The sequence below is a fragment of the Jaculus jaculus genome, chromosome X, assembly GCF_020740685.1.
Source record: "Jaculus jaculus isolate mJacJac1 chromosome X, mJacJac1.mat.Y.cur, whole genome shotgun sequence".
Lineage (NCBI taxonomy): Eukaryota > Metazoa > Chordata > Mammalia > Rodentia > Dipodidae > Jaculus > Jaculus jaculus.
Genome location: NC_059125.1, coordinates 64639584 through 64656738, shown reverse-complemented (window position 1 = coordinate 64656738; position 17155 = coordinate 64639584). Strand labels below are relative to the sequence as shown.

Genomic DNA, 17155 nt, shown 5'->3' with positions numbered 1-17155 from the left:
AAAATATAAAACATGTGTTTAGTATTTCATACATTTATTTTCTCCCTTCAACCATAATAATATGATATCCAAATTTTGTCTTAACTGGTGGATCTGTAAACACAGGTTTATCCATCCCACTTACAGGCAAGGCAAATGCCGCTTCTTGAAATGGTCCCACCATGGACCCTCTTGTCATCCAACCCAAGTCACCCTGAAAAAACCAAAAGTTAATGCCATCAAATGACCCTGAAAAGGAAACAGTTCTACTTCAGAGAATGTCTCATTGTGAATATGAAGTTTACTGGGTTATTCACCTGGGCTAAGCAAGTTAGTTCAATGAGACAAATGGGAAGAAGTCTAACCCTAGAGTGAACATGTAAGTGAGTGCTCATAGTACTGCAGACCTCTGAAGGAAGCTGCCAAAGTTTGGTCAGACCTAGGGTTAGAAATAAATTATTCTGGTACTGGGTTTCATAAGGATGTTTTCATATTAAGTATATACAGTATTTTGACCATGTCTCCAACCCATGCCCTCCTATGTCTCCTCGCTGCCTCCTTCCCTGCGACATACTCAACTTCCCACAAGAAATTTCCTTTTTGCTTTTGTGATGATGGAGATCAAACTCAGGGCCTCATGTTAGATAAGCATTCTACCACTGAGCTACATCCCTAGACCTACAAACTGGGCATTTCTGCTTTTTTGTTTATTTTTCAAGGTAGGGTCTCACTCTAGCCTAGGTTGACTGGAACTCATTCTGTAGTCTCAGTCTAGCCTCAAAGTCACAGCAATCCCCCTACCTGCCTCCTGAGTGCTGGGATTAAAGGTGTGCACTACCATGCCCAGCCCATTTCTGCTTTTAAGCTTGTGCTCTCTGAACAAAGATGTGGCTAAACTTAATGACAGAAAATAGAAATAATTTCTGTTTGTGTGTTTCCTCTGTAAAGAACATTTTATTTTTATTTTTTTGTAGTGCTGGGGCTCAACTCAAGGACCTCAAGCATGCTAGGAAATGTTCTATCATTGAGCTTATACCCCTAGCATGAGAATATAAAAATTTAAAATGTTAAGAGCAACATACCCCCTGCCTGGCTTTATCTTCACTATACTGTGTGGCCACTTCACTGAATCTCATTCCAGACTTTAACTTTTCCATGGCCTCCATGATTCTGCCGTGTTTTTCACAAAGAATGTGTCTGACCTACAAGGAAAAATCATGTCTGGTTAATACTTGTAGACCAAAAAGAATCCTCCCAGCAAACAAGTCACATCTAGATTATCCATAGTAATGATAAAGAACACACTAACTCACAGCACCAGAAAACCCTGCAAGTATGCTCAGCCTCAAAAGCATCAAAAAGATTATTATTCATTTATTTATTTGTATTCATGTAGTAGGAGGGGGCATGCCAAGGTCTCTTGCTTCTGCAAATGAACTCCTGGTGTATGTGTCAGTTCTTACATCTTTTTTTTATTATTTATTTATTTATTTGAGAGCGACAGAGAGAGAAAGAGAGAGAGAATGGGCGCGCCAGGGCTTCCAGCTACTGCAAACGAACTCCAGACGCGTTCGTCCCCTTGTGCATCTGGCTAACGTGGGTCCTGGGGAATCGAGCCTCGAACTGGGGTCCTTAGGCTTCACAGGCAAGCGCTTAACTGCTAAGCCATCTCTCCAGCCCCTACATCTATCTTTATTTGGGTGACTGGGGAACTGAACCTGGGCCATCACCTTTGCAAGTAAATGCCTTTAACCCCTGAGCTATCTTCCTAGACCCTAAGAAAATTTTCTTTTGATTTTTTTCAAGGTAGGTTTTTACTCTAGCCTAGGCTGACCTGGAATTCACTATGGAGTCTCAGGCTGGCCTCAAACTCTCAGCCATCCTCCTACCTCTGCCTCCTGAGTCCTGGGATTAAAAGTGTGTACCAACCATGCCAAGCTCAAATTTATTTATTTATTTACTTTGAGGTAGGGTCTTACTTTGGCCCAGGCTAACCTGGAATTCACTATGGAGTCTTAGGCTGGCCTCAAACTCACAGCAATCCTTCCTACCTCTGCCTCCGAAGTGCTGGGATTAAAGGTGTGCACCACCATGCCTGGAAAATTTTGTTATAAATGTTTATTCTCTTATATTCCTTCACCCCTACTCCCCTTTCCCTGATGGCTTTCCTCAATGGGGTTATTGGTATTCTCTGTGGGGTTCTGAAGGCCGAAGTCATTCTCTATGGGGGGAACTGTATCTCATAGAGAAATCAAGTACAGCCCAGCAGATTTTCACCCCTCATCTCCTTGGGGCATAGGCACATTGAGTAGAAAGTCATGGTGGAAAAACTATCATTTCACTTTCTCCCTCTCTCTTTTGCTGCATATATGTTTTTCTTTCTCTTTTGATTTTAAAATTCTTTCTTTCTTTTTAATTAATTTACTTTTATTTTATTTATTTACTTGCCAGCAGAAAGAGAGAGGGAGGAGGCAGACAGAGAGCGAATGGGCATGCCAGGGTCTTTAGCCACTGCACATGAACTCCAGATGCATGTGTCACCTTGTGCATCTGGCTTACATTGGTACTGGGGAATTGAACCTAGGTCCTTTGGCTTTGCAGGCAAGCACCTTAACCACTAAGCAATCTCTCCAGCCCTGTGTTTATTTCTTTACCTAACTGCTTCCACCTAAGCTCTGATTGGTATCAGACACAAACACACTGTGTGGCATGGAGATAGATGTCATTAATTCCTTAGCAAATGAATGAATCAAGTATCCTGTGGCTCCAGTATCCTAACTCAAACATGAAAATCACTGTGCTATGTAGCTCTAGATATACACTTCTACTTACAGATTAAACTTTCTCATGGAAGACACTTTTCTGGAACTAGGTTAATCATTTCAAATTTTTTTTAAGATTTATTTTTATTTATTTATTAGAGAGGGGGGAGAGGGAGAATGGGCGTGCCAGGGCCTCTAGCCAGTGCAAATGAATTCTAGATGCATGCATCATCATGTGCATCTGGCTTACGTGGGACCTAGTGAATTGAACATGGATCCTTAGGCTTCACAGACATGTACATTAACCTCTAAGCCAACCCTCCAGCCCTCAATTTTTGTTTGTTTGTTTGTTTTTCGAGGTAAGGTCTTACTCTAGCTCAGGCTGACCTGGAATTCATTCTGTAGTCTCAGAGTGGCCTCGAACTCTCGGTGATCCTCCTACCTCTGTCTCCTGAGTGCTGGGATTAAAGGCATGCACTACCACACCCGGCTTTCAAATATTTTTTATATGTGTATGTGTGTGGGTGCACCTGAATGTCTGTAGAAGCCAGAAGTTGATATTGGGTACTTTTACTCCTCTCCATATTTATTTTTTCAATATTTTTATTTATTTATTTGTAAGCAGAAAGAGATAGAGAAAAGTGACAGACAGAGAATGGGCATATTAGGGTCTCTAGCCACTGCAAACAAACTTCAGATGCATGTGCCCCTTTATGTATCTGGTTTTGTGTTGGGTACTGGTGAATCAACCTGAGTCATAAGTTTGTAGGCAAGTGCCTAACCATTGATCAATCTCTCCAGCCTCTCCATCTTTTTTAATTAAAAAATATTTTATTTACTTGAGATAGAAAAAGAGACAGAGAGAGAGGGGGGGGGAGGGGGGTGAAATGGGTGGGCCAGGGCCTCTAGCCCCTGCAATCAAACTCTAGACACATGTGTCACCTTGTGCATCTGGCTTATGTGGGTACTGAGGAATTGAATATGGTCCTTTGGCTTTGCAGGCAAGTGCTTTATCACTAAGCCATCTCTCCAACCCTCCATCTATTTTTTGACAGAGTTTTTCACTGAACCTGAAACTTACCAATTCAGCCAGACTGGTTCACCAGCCTGTCTCCACCTCCCTAGTGTTTGGATCACATGCCTGCACTGCCACACTAGGGTTTTACATGGGTGCAGGGGATTTAAACTCAGGTCTTCATGCTTGCATGACTTAGCCATCTCCCTAACTGTGTTGTGTTAACTTTTCCTGGGGAGTTGTGAACAAATGTCTACTCACCTCAGATAAAGCACCAAAGACAGACAAAGAATGGATTCCCCTCTAAGTCTAGGTCAGTGAACCAAGGAATTTATAGAGGTGTGTCTACTTACAGGAGTATGTGTGAGAGGGTTTACTTAGAGGAGCATGGATGACTCAAAGGCAGCTGCATTAGCAAAAACCCCACCCCAGCAAAGGTGCCGACTTTCAAAAGCTGCACTGTAAGACTTCCAAGTGGCTTGGCTGGTAGGAGAGTCTCCGGCCCAGCAACTGTTTACTGCTTCTATAATTTGGGGCCTTGGGAACTTTCTAACTTTCCAGAGCTTCCTGAGAATTTTATTTCCTTCTGGAGCCATAAGGAACCTGCCATCCATTTGAAAGTTCCTAATGAACCTCTCTCCAGTATGAAATAAACTGCTCTACAATACCAGCCCTCAAGTAATTATTCACTGATTGTCTGTCTCATTTGTGAGCAAAAAGAGAATGAGAAAGAAAAAGGATGAGAGAGGAGTACATGAGCAAGTAAATAAGCATGGGTGCACCAGGGCCTTCTGCTGCTGAAACAAACTCCAGATTCATGTACCACTTTGTGCATCTGGCTCTATGTGGGTACTGGGGAATTGAACCTTGGCCTGCAGGCCTTGAATACATGCATTAAGAACCATCTTTAAAGTTTGAAGAAATTCTGAATGTCTGAGAAAGCATTTGAGGAAATATTTACAAAAAATTACCTTTAATATGTAAAACTGGTCTTTATTTCCAATTTTGTGTCATTCTGTTTTTGATTTTTTTTTTAATTTTTTATTTATTTGTTTGAGAGCAACAGAGAGAATGGGCATGCCAGGGCCTCCAGCCACTGCAAGCGAACTCCAGATGCATGCACCCCCTTGTGTATCTGGCTTATGTGGGTCCTGGGGAATCAAGCCTTGAACTGGGGTCCTTCGGCTTCACAGGCAAGTGCTTAACTGTGAAGCCATCTCTCCAGCCCCATTCTGGCTTTATATTAGAGATAGCCCCTTAGATAAGAATGAGTTAAGAATAGTGCTTTTTATATTCAACACACGCACACACTCATACACAAACACACCATTTAAAAGGAAAGGAACAAGTTAGTTAACTCACCTTTACTGCATTGCCACCACCTTTTGGGCCCTGAGCCTTCTTGTCAGCACTGTCACTCCCAGAGGCTCCACCCCCTTTAGAGAAGAGAGTACAGGAACACATTTCAATTGCACTTTGACATTTATAGACAGATCCAACACACTACACGAGGTGATCTTTCCATCACAGCACCAAGCTCCAAAGGGTAACAATGCTATACAATGGAGCTAACCCAATCTGTGACTCTTCTCGGAAAACAAGAAATCTGTGCTCTACATGAACACTTCACAGCCAAGTTTGTGTATCTGTGTGTAAAGGAATGAGCTTCAGAAGCCTGGCTCACATTCTCTGGACCATATTCCAAATCCTGCCTAGTGGCAAAGCCCTAACAACCTGCATGATTTCTACCAAGTTCTATGACTACAGATTCAAGCGCTTTGAATTCTGACACACAAAACCTCCAAGAATGTATACTGAGGGCTGGGATTGTAGTTCACGGATAGAATATTTGCCCAGCATACGTAAGGCCCCTGGTTTTATCTCTAGTAGCAACAAAAAATATTACATACTATGTTGGGCTAAAAAATACATTCATGGGGCTGGAGAGATGACTCAGCAGTTAAGACACTTCCCTGCAAAGCCTAAGGACCAGAGGTTGATTCCTCAGTACCCACACAATATCAGATGCAGAAGGTGGTACATGTGTTTCAAGTTTGTTTGCAGCAGCTGGAGGCCATGGCACACCCATTCTCATTCATATTCTCTCTCACCCCCTCACTTCTCCAGGCATCCCAGTACTCAGGAGACCAAAGTAGTAGGATCACTGTGAGTTTGAGGCCAGCCTGAGACTACATAGTAAATTCCAAGTCAGCCTGGGCTAGAGTGAGACCCTACCTCAAGAAAACATACAAAATACACTCATGAGCTGGGTATGGTGGGGCACACCTTTAATCCCAGCACTTGAGAGGCAGGCACAGGTAGAAGGACTGTCATGAGTTTGAGGCCAGCCTGGGACTGCAGAATGAGTTCCAGGTCAACTTGGGCTGGAGACCCTACCTCGAAAAAATCAAAAGAATTTCATGTCCACATCCCTGTAGTCTAGCCCATTGCCTACTGATGTCTTCATAGGAGAAGTTGCTGACATTCAGATTAACTGCTAGTAGCTCTTACATTTCACTATTTGACTATTCTGTGTAAGAGACAGTATACTTACTGTTAGAAGCTGATGTTCCTAAGAACTACAGCTGGATTAAGGGCTCAGCTCAATCCATGTTTCCTCAGTAACTTCTAAGTTCTACGTATTAAACAGCTGCCATCAGAAAACTCATATTCCAGTGAAGAAGACAGATAACTTTCCAAGAATGCAGCAGATAAAGAGTTGTGGAAGCAGAGAGGCTTTTAGCCAGCCAGGAAGTGACCAGCTCAAGAAAGATTCCAGAAGACATTCCAGGATGGGAGAAACAACAGTGCTATCAGATGAGCTGAGCCTGCCTGGAAGAAGGAGCTGAGGACTAAAGCACTGGACCCTTTGGGGCCCTTAAGGAATGTGGACTTTTTAACATTATTTTTTGATAATTTTTCACATGCATATATTTTGATCACATTCACACCCTATGACCTTTCCTTGTCCCCCACTCTCACTGAATCACTTGTTCTTCCTAACACATGCGTGCACATGTGTGTACACACACCTACATGCATGCACACGCACATACACAAACATACAAGCAAATATAAATCTGTGGAGTTTGGGATAAAACCCAGGGCCATGCACACACTAAACAAGCATCTTACCACTGAGCTACATCCTTAGCCTGGAACTTTGAATTTTCTCTGGAATAGGGAACCATAGAAAACTTTTTTTTTTAATTTTTTTTTGTTCATTTTTTATTTATTTATTTGAGAGCGACAGACACAGAGAGAAAGACAGATAGAGGGAGAGAGAGAGAATGGGCGCGCCAGGGCTTCTAGCCTCTGCAAACGAACTCCAGACGCGTGCGCTTCCTTGTGCATCTGGCTAACGTGGGACCTGGGGAACCGAGCCTCGAACTGGGGTCCATAGGCTTCATAGGCAAGCGCTTAACCGCTAAGCCATCTCTCCAGCCCCATAGAAAACTTTTAAGCAAGAGTCTCCACACAGCTGGGCATGGTGGCACATGCCTTTAATCCCAGCACTTGGGAGGCAGAGGTAGCCTGAGAATACATAGTGAATTCCAGGCCAGCTTGGGCTAGAGTGAGACCCTACCTCGAAAAAACAAAAAAAGTCTCCATCCAACTTGTCTTAGTAAAGTCTGAAAATCTAAAACATGACAAAACCCAGGAGTGGTGGTTCATGCCTGTAATCTCAGCACTTGAAAAGCTGAGGCAGGAGGCTCACCATGAATCAAAGGTCAGTCAAGGCTACATATTGAGATCCTGTGTCAAATAAAACACAATTTGAACATTTATGTTTCATATTTTCAGATTAAGGATGGTTAAATGGTCAAATCTATGCAAATATTACAAAATCTGTAAAACTTTAAAGTCTGATACACTTCAGGCGACAAGTAGATTGGATGAGGAATATTCAACCTGTCTCTAATGTCTGGTACAATGCCTGGCACACAAAAGATGTTTAACAATGTCCTATTAAGTGAAAAATCCAAAATACTTACTACTAAATGCCTAAGAAAATATTGCTGTTAAAAGAGTTCTAAAGCCGGGTGTGATGATGCACACCAGTTCCAGAACTTGGGCGGCAGAGGTAGGAGGATTGCTGTGAGTTCAAGGCCAGCCTGAGACTACATAGTGAATTCCAGGTCAGTCTGGGCTAGAAAAAGACTCTACCTCAGAAAAAAAAAAAAAAAAAAGAAGAAAGAAAAAAGTTCTAAGGACTTGGGAAGTAGGAAAATGACTGTGAGTTCAAGGCCAGCCTGAGATGACAGTTCCAGGTCAGCCTGAGCTAGAGTGTAACCCTACCTCGAAAAAAGAAAACAAACAAACAAATAACAAAAACAAAGAATTCTAAGGTCTGGAGAGATTGCTCAGTGTTTAAGGTGCTTGCCTACAAAGCCTAACAGCCCTAGTTCGATTCCCTAGTACCCACAGAAAGCCAAATGTACAACATGCCACATGCATCTGGAGTTTTCGTTTGCAGTGGCAAGAGGCCCTGGTGCACCCATTCTCTGTCTATCTCTCTTCTCTGCTTGCAAATAAATAAATAAAATATAAAAAATTGAAAAACAAATAAAAGATTTATAGAAGGGGCTAGAGAGATGGCTCAGCAGTTAGAGGGTTCGCTTGCAAAGCCTGATGGCTTGGGTTCAATTCCCCAGGCCACATAAAGCCAGATGCACAAAGTGATGCATGCATCTAGAGTTCATTTGTAGCTGCAAGAGGCTCTGGTTCACCTATATTCTTTCTCACTTTCTCTGTCTGCCTTTTTTTGTCTCTGTCTCAAATAAATATTTAAAAAATATTTTAAATTATTTATTATATTTAATTAATTTATTTATTTAAAAGTGACAGACAGAGAAAGAGGCAGATAGAGAGAGAGAGAATGGGCACTCCAGGGCCTCCAGCCACTGCAAAGGAACTCCAGACGCATGCGCCCCCTTGTGCATCTGGTCAACGTGGGTCCTGGGGAATCGAGCCTTGAACCAGGGTCCTTAGGCTTCACAGGCAAGCACTTACCACTAAGGAATCTCTCCAGCTGTAAATAAAAATATTTTCAAAAGAGTTCTAATAAGCCAGTTAGTAAATGGGTTTGCTGAGTACTTACTCTTGACTGCTAATACCTTCCAATTATCCTATTCTCTCTCTGCCTGGATGTTAGCATGTGTCTGCTGAGAACTGTGGCATAAACTTTAGGCCTTCTTTACATTCTCATTCTCTTTTGTTTTTTTTTCAAGGTAGGGTCTCACTCTAGTCCAGGCTGACCTAGAACTCACTATGTAGTCCCAAGCTGGCCTCAAAATCACAGCAATCCTATCTCTGCCTCCCAAGTGTTGGGATTAAAGGCGTGCACCACCTCACCCAGCAGGGAAAGAGAATGGACATGCCAGGGCCTCTGCAAATGAACTCCAGATACACTCACCACTTTGTGCATCTGGCTTTATGTGGGTGTGGATACTGGGGAAACAAACTCAGGCCATGAGGCTTTGAAGGCAAGCACCTTAACTGTTGACTATCTCTCCATCCCCCGAAAAAAAAAAAACAAAAACATATTTTCATTTATTTGAGAGCAAAGAACTAGAGCAAAACAAGAGAGAGAGATTGAGACTATGGATGCTCCAGTGCCTCCTGCTACTGCAAATGAACTCCAGACACATGTGCATGGCTTTACATGGGTACTGGGTAGTCAAACCATGGCTAGCATGCTTTGCAAGCAAGTGTCTTTAACCACTGAGCCATCTCCTCAGCCCCTCCATTCTTACTCTTGATTTTACCTTAGGTGACCTACCATCTAAGTTGAGCAATCTCATCCAACATCCTCACCTCCCAGCTCTGGAGTTCCCTCTCCAATGTCCCTGTTCTGTACTCCAAGCTATCTGTTCCAGAAGACCATGACAGAACTGTGCCACTCGGACTAGTTCAGCTTTTGCCTACAACCTCCAGATAGCCGTCTTTTCCTCTTACCTCATTTCCACAAACACTGACTCTTGGATTTCAAAGAACATTGTTGTCCCAACAGTCACCACCACAACCAAGTACCCTTAGCTTAAGTGCCCACCTAACATTAGACTTTTTCCCTTCCTGGTCTGGCCTTGATCATTTTTAAATACATTCTTAATGGTACCCTTAATTCCCTTGTCTTGCTACCTTGTAATTGTCCAACAAATTCTCAACCCAAGTTTAAAGCTACAACTCTTTTCAATCTTTTATTTTGCCAGCTGCAAAGGACTAGATAAATTGTGAATGTGAGGATGTATTCTGTAAATCAGTGGGCTACAAGCAGCTCTCAGGCACATAGCCCTGACAGCAATCTTTTTTTTTAATCTTTTGGATTCTCAAGGTAGCATCTTGTTCTAGCCCAGGCTGACCTGGAATTCACCATGTAGTCTCAGGCTGGCCTCAAACTCAGTGATCTTCCTACCTCAGCCTCCTGAGTACTGGGATTAAAGACATAAACCACTATGCCCGGCCTTCTTGATTTTTTAAACAATAAAAGGTTTTGTTACCTAGTCTAAACCTCTTGCTTCATTTCTTATTAAAAAAACATTCCAAGCCGGGCGTGGTAGAGCACGCCTTTAATCCCAGCACTGCCTTTAATCCCAGCACTCGGGAGGCAGAGATAGGAGGATCTCCGTGAGTTCGAGGCCACCCTGAGACTACATAGTGAATTCCAGGTCAGCCTGTGCTAGAATGAGACCCTACCTCAAAAAACAAAAAAACAAAACAAAACAAAAAAACACTCTTGCTCTCCATTTTATTAAGAGATTGAGAGCTGGGCCTGGTAGCACAGCCTTGTAATCAGAGCTATTTGGAAGGCAGAGTCAGAAAGACAGCAAGTTCAAGGACTGCCTAAACTACAGAGTGAATTCAATGCTAGCCAGGGCAATTTAGCAAATACCTTGTCCCAAATGAAAAAAACCCACCAGCCTGGGGCTGGAGAGATGGCTTAGAGATTAAGGTGCTTGCCTGCAAAGCCAAAGGACCCAGGTTCAATTCTCCAGTACCAATGTAAGCCAGATGCACAAGGTGGAGCATGCATCTAGAGTTTGTATGCAGTGACTAGAGGCTCTGGTGTACCCATTCTCTTTATCTCTCTCTTCCTCCTTCCCTCCCTCTTTCCCTCAAATAAATACATATTTTTTTAAAAGTCTGGCAAGTCAAACATGGTGGTGCACGCCTTTAATCTGAGCACTTGAGAGGTAGAGAGGTAGGAGGACTGCAATGAGTTCAAGGCCAGCCTAAGACTACATAGTGAATTTCAGGTCAGCCTGGGCTAGACTGAGACCCTACCTTGAAACAAAACAAAAGTCTGGGAATATAGCTCAATGGTATAGCACTTGACTGGCATATACAAGACTCTGGGGACAAGACAATCCCCGCACACACAAAGAGAGGGCATAAGCATCACTTATACTTACAGGACCCCTTCTAATCCCTAGCTTATCCTGATTCTTTCTCTAGGACCTCCAGCAAAGACGAACTTTTCTACTCCAGTCCTAGGCTGTTTTTCCTATAACTTTACCTCTCTTACTCTACTAGGTTCTCCATATCAGCCTCACTCCGCCCCCCCCCCGTTTTGAATAAGCAAAACCAAAACTTTCTCTTAGTCCTTCACTATCCTTTATCATTCTATTTCCATGCTTATTCTGGTTTGGTTTTAGTTGAGGTTTTGCTATGTACCCCAGATTGATCTCAAACTCAGATCCTCCAGCCTGAGCCTCCCAAATCCTGGGGTTACAGGTGTGTGGTCCTTCACCCAGCCCCATATACTCTCTTTCTTTAAAACATTCTGGAGTGGGTAAGAGTACTTGCTGTGCCAATGAGAGACCTTGATCTGATCCTCAGCACCAGTAAAAAGTCCAGTAGGGTCAGGTGTGGTGGCACATGCCTTTAATCCCAGCACTTAGGAGGCAGAGGTAGGAGGATCACCATGAGGTCAAGGCCACCCCGAGACTACATTGTGAATTCCAGGCAGCCTGGGCTAGAGCAAGACCCTACCTAGAAAACAACCACAAAAGTCCAGTATGACCATGTATGCCTGTGACCCAGTGCTTACTGGGGGTGGGGGGAAGATCACTGGGTTTCGTTGATACCAGTGTAATTAAAAAAATTAAAAAGCTGAAAGTTCCAGGTTCATTGAGACCCTACCTCAAGAAAGTAAGGCAGGGCTGGAGAGATAGCTTAGCAGTTAAGGCACTTGCCTGCAAAGCCAAAGGACCCAGGTTCAATTCCCCAGGACTCAGGTAAGCCAGATGCACAAGGTGGCGCATGCATCTGGAGTTTGTTTCCAGCAACTGGAGGCCCTGATGCGCCCATTCTCTCCCTCTCTCTATCTTTCTCTCTCTCAACTACATATTTTTTAGAAAAGGAAGAACAACAGAAAGGACATCTGACATCCTTCTCTGACCTCCATATCATGCACATGCACAAACATGTGCCTACACCACACACACACACACACACACACACACACACACACACACGACCCATTCTGGTTCTTTGGGCCTCTGGGAAATTCTACTGTACTCCCTTATCTGTCTCCCCTCTGAGTTTGCCCAGCCAGACCCTTAGATCAGCCACCACCATCTCTTAACAAGGATCTCCTTAAATGGCTTCTTGGTCCTAACTGACCTTAGTATTGGATTCAGTATTCCCTATTTACTGTTTCTGCCTTGGTTTTTACCACTCCCCATTCTGTCTCCAAATTTTGTTCCAGCAAATGCTGCACAACTGAGCTGTCCCCCACTCCAGTGCTTTTTGTTTTACAGTGCAGCTTATTTTATAGTACAAATTCTAGCTCATAAAAAACAACAATTACGTAGGCATTTAGGATCATAGTCACTTGAACAAAGTCCATTACAAAGGTCCAGGACTTCCATCCTGATACAGATATATGCCCTTGTAGTGCAAGTCTAGCATCCTGTTTTTTTTTTGAGGTAGGGTCTCACTCTAGCCCAGGCTGACCTGGAATTCACTATGTAGTCTCAAGGTGGCCATGAACTCACAGTGATCCTCCTACCTCTGCCTCCCGAGTGCTGGGATTAAAGGTATGCGCCACCATGCCTGGCTTATTTTGGGGGTGGGGCAGAGGTAGGAGGATTGCTGTGAATTCAAGACCACCCTGAGATTACATAGGGAACTCCAGGTTAGCCTGAACTAGAGTGAGGCCCTACCTCAGAAAACCAAAAAAAAAATATATATATATATTTTGTATTTTATTTATTTGAGAGAAGGGGAGAGAGGAGAGAGAATGGGCATACCAGGGCCTTCAGCCACTGCAAAAGAATTCAAGATGCATATGCCACCATAAGCATATGGCTTATGTGGGTCTTGGGGAATTGAATAGGTCCTTTGCCTTTGCAATCAAATGCTTTAACTGCTAAACCATCTCTCCAGCCCTAGCATACTCTTTATCATGCTGAGTCCAAATGAAAGGACAAGTCATTTTAGCTTACAGGTAGATCATAAATGTTATAATTGTTACTATCAACTTTTAACTGTCTGAAACCTTGATTCTTGGTCTGGTAAGCTTTGTACTGCATTGCCACTGCTCATCTTAGTGTTTCCTACTCATGTCTAGGGAGTTTCTCCTGTCCTTGTTCTAGCTTCCGTAAAATACCTCTCTCAGCCTGCATTTAGTTACAGCACTCTCTTAGCACTGTATTTAGTTACAACACTTTCTGGTTTCTACGCTGCTATATTTCCAACTACTTCAGGACTCATTAAGAGTAAGATCTGGGGCTGGAGAGATGGTTTAACAGTTAAAGTGCTTGCCTGCAAAGCCAAAAGACCCACGTTCGATCCTCCAGTACCCATGTAAGCCAGATGCGCAAAGTTGTGCATACATCTGAAGTTCATTTGCAGTGGCTAGAGGCCCTGGTGTGCCCATACTCTCTCAAACGAATAACAAAATATTAAGAAAAAAAGAGTAAAGGCCGGGCGTGGTGGTACACGCCTTAAATCCCAGCACTAGGGAGGCAGAGGTAGGAGGATTGCCATGAGTTCTATGCCATCCTGAGACTACATAGTGAATTCCAGGTCAGCCTGAGCTAGAGTGAGACCCTATCTTGCATAAAACAAAACATACAAACAAAAAAGAGAGTAAGATCTGTGTTTCATTTTTCTATCTTCAGAGCACAGCACTGTGTCCAACACTTTGTGTTCAATAAATTAATGAGTCCTTTTTCTATACGGGGTAATACTCCTAGCCCAGAAACCCTTATGAACCACAATTAATTTAAGTTTCCATTGATTACTGGGTTCTGATGAAATTAAAATGTACAGTTGCAATACAAGGAACCATCCCTACCAGCTTCTACCTACCAAGACGGTTTCTACACCATACCCTGAAGTGTTCTCTCAACTACAAACAACCCCCACCCGGCCCCGCCAGCACTTATCCTTTCTCAGTGTTACCGGAAGAACTCCAGATATAATCAGTAGCAGTACTGTGGCGCCCCTGGCCACCTGCTACCTCCGTTTCGGTCCCCGAACATAGTCGATCTGTTCCTGGCCCTCTCCTCACCCATTCCCATTCTCCCTGATTGTTTCGGCCGCTCTACCTTTCCCCCCTTTTCCAGAACTGCTTTTCCCTTTGGGCGGCATCTTCTACACTTGCTGTTGAACTCCCAACAGCTCCCGTAGTTGTAAAAGGCCCCTTAAGGTCCCATGGGTATGTCCTACACCTTGCCTGAAGGCGGCATCGCAGTTTTAAAGCAGCTCATGAAGCAGGCATAGCTTGGGGCAGCCCCAGTACTTTGTTTCTGGACCAATGGAAGCTGAAGATATTTGACCTATAAGAACATGGAGGCGTGGCGCTAAGGCGAGAAAGTCCCGCCTCTGCGCTTTTTCCTGCACGACCTTATTTGCACCAGCTCTCCAACTCTACCTTTCCCCCCCCTCACTTCCTGTGCGTTTGCGCACTGGGAGCCTCGGGCTTCTGCAGTGCCTCGCAGGGGCCCTGGCCTGTCTCCTGGGACCTGCAGAAGGAAAGCTGAAAGAGATGTAATGACAGACCTCTCTACACCGAGGCCTGCTCTCCCTGGCGATTTTTCGTTTCAAAATTTTGTTTTGCAGCTAAAACCAATTAGGTTCAGAAGATCCTAAAAGTCCCAATGACCCCTATGCCTGGGGGAGAACTTTGTCATGCACACATGGAAGCAGTCTAAATGCTTCTCAGTAGAGTGCTGTTGCTTAAATAAATTTTCAATTACACAAAAGGATATGTACCATTTTAAAATAAGGTTTGTGGGCTGGAGAGAGATTTCTTAGCGGTTAGGACACTTACCTGTGAAGCCTAAGGACCAGGGTTTGATTCCGCAGTACCCACATAAGCCTGATGCACAAGGTGGCACATGCATCTGACTTCCTTTGCATTGCTAGAAGCCCTGGCATGCCCTGTCTCCCTGGCTCTTTCTCTCATAAATTAATTAATTAATTAATTAATTAATTAAATATTTAAAAATAATGTTTGTGGGGCTGGGGAGATAACTCGGTAGTTACAGGCACTACCTCGCAAAGTCTGATGGTGTGAGTTCAATTTCCCAGTCCCCACGTAAAGCCAGATGCACAAAGTGTTCATTTTCAGTGGCAGGAGGCCCTGGAGCACACATTCTCTCTCCCCTTAAAAAACAGATGTATTTTTCTTGGTTTTCTGAGTTAGGCCAGGCTAACATGTAATTCAGTCTCAGGGTGGCCTTAAACTTCTGGCAATCCTCCTACCTCTGCCTCCCAATTGCTGGGATTAAAGGCGTGCATCACTACTCCCGGCTTGAAAATATTTTAAAATAATGATTGTAAGGGGAAATAAAACTGAAAGACATTTACAGACCTTTATGCAGAATATGGTTCCTTTTTCCAAAAGCAGAGCTGGGTAGCCAGGCGTGGTGGTGCACACCTTTAATCCCAGCACTCAGGAAGCAGAGGTAGGAGGATCACTGTGAATTCAGGGCCATCCTGAAACTACATAGTGAATTCCAGGTCAACCTGGGCTAGAGTGAGATTGGACTTCGAAAAACCAAAAAAGATGGGCTGGAGAGATGGTTTAGCGGTTAAGCGCTTGCCTGTGAAGCCTAAGGACCCCGGTTCGAGGCTCAGTTCCCCAGGTCCCACGTTAGCCAGATGCACAAGGGGGCGCACGCGTCTGGAGTTCGTTTGCAGAGGCTGGAAGCTCTGGCACGCCCATTCTCTCTCCCTCTATCTGCCTTTCTCTCTGTGTCTGTCGCTCTCAAATAAATAAAAAAAATTAGAAAAACCAAAAGAAAAAAAATTAAAATTAAAAATAAACAAAAAAGAGCTGCAGAGATTGTTCAGTAGTCAAGGTGCTTGCTTTTAAAGCCTAATGATCCACCCTGAGATTACATAGTGAATTCCAGGTCAGCCTGGGCTAGAGTGAGACCCTACCTTGGACAAACCAAAAAAAAAAAAAAAAAAAAAAAGCAGGACTGGGGATGTAGCTCAGCTCAGTTGGTAGAGTGCTTGCCTAGTATTCATGAAGCCCTGGTTCAACCCCCAGCACAACACAAAACCAGTTGGTGGTGCATAGTTGTACCACTCTGGAGATAGAAGCAAGAGGATCATGTTCAGGGTCATCCTTGGTAACCTAGGAAGTTGAAATCAACCTGGATTATATGAGACCCTGTGTCAAAAAGTACATATCATTTACTATATAATATATTTATCCAAAAGACTTCCTGTACAGTACAGCAACATGTGGTCACATGGTCAATGGTGTTTGTTGGTCCATACAGATCATTAAGTATGTTTCTGTGCATTTTTCAAAATTCTTGTAACTGAATCTGGACCCACATAGTTCATTTTCAAACCCCTGCTTCACCATCTATTAGCTCTGTGTCCTCAGGTTCCATCATCTGTGAAATGGAGTTGATTTCACAGGTTGCTTATGGGGTGTCAAGAGAGTTAATTTTTGCATCGGCAAAGCATATGTTAGTGTTTACTTTAGATAAATGACTTTTGAATTTGTATCCAATGCTTTAGATTTTGTTTTTAGACAAGGCCTTTCTACGAAACCTAGATTGATCTAGAACTCACTATACCCTCCAGCCTCTGCCTCCTGGGTGCTGGGGGATTATAGACATTCTCTATCCCAATGCTTTTTCTCTTCTCTCAACCCTTCCCTCCTCCACCAGTAATTTGTATATGTCACCTAATGCTCCATTCTGTGAGGTGTCTGTTCCAGCTTGCCTCTGCCAGCTAAAACATGTAGTTCCTCCAACTCAGTTTAGATTTTTTTTTTCCTTCGGATTTGGTTGGCCTCAGAATCAAAATTTAGGAATGCCAGACAAGCGTTCTACCACTGAGCCATCCACATTCCAGGCCAATGCTTATGGTGATTTTTTTTTTATTTTTGTTTTGCATGTGCATAGTATGTTGTGTGTGTGTGTGT

General features: G+C 43.5%; 1 protein-coding gene across 2 annotated transcripts; it reads right to left on the bottom strand.

Annotated features, from left to right (window-relative positions):
- Window positions 1–17: 17 nt before the first annotated feature.
- On the bottom strand, window positions 18–14418 carry Pin4 (peptidylprolyl cis/trans isomerase, NIMA-interacting 4). Of its 2 annotated transcripts, none has more exons than XM_004660937.3 (4): window positions 14313–14418; window positions 5119–5192; window positions 1062–1181; window positions 18–193 (listed from the first exon to the last, which is right to left on the bottom strand). In XM_004660937.3, the coding sequence occupies exons 1-4, from the start codon at window positions 14353–14355 to the stop codon at window positions 35–37; spliced, it is 396 nt and encodes a 131-aa protein (XP_004660994.1). In that variant the 5' UTR covers window positions 14356–14418; the 3' UTR covers window positions 18–34. The 2 variants fall into 2 exon arrangements, with proteins under 2 accessions (XP_004660994.1, XP_044996796.1); XM_045140861.1 differs by having other exon boundaries at window positions 14276–14341.
- Window positions 14419–17155: the final 2737 nt, after the last annotated feature.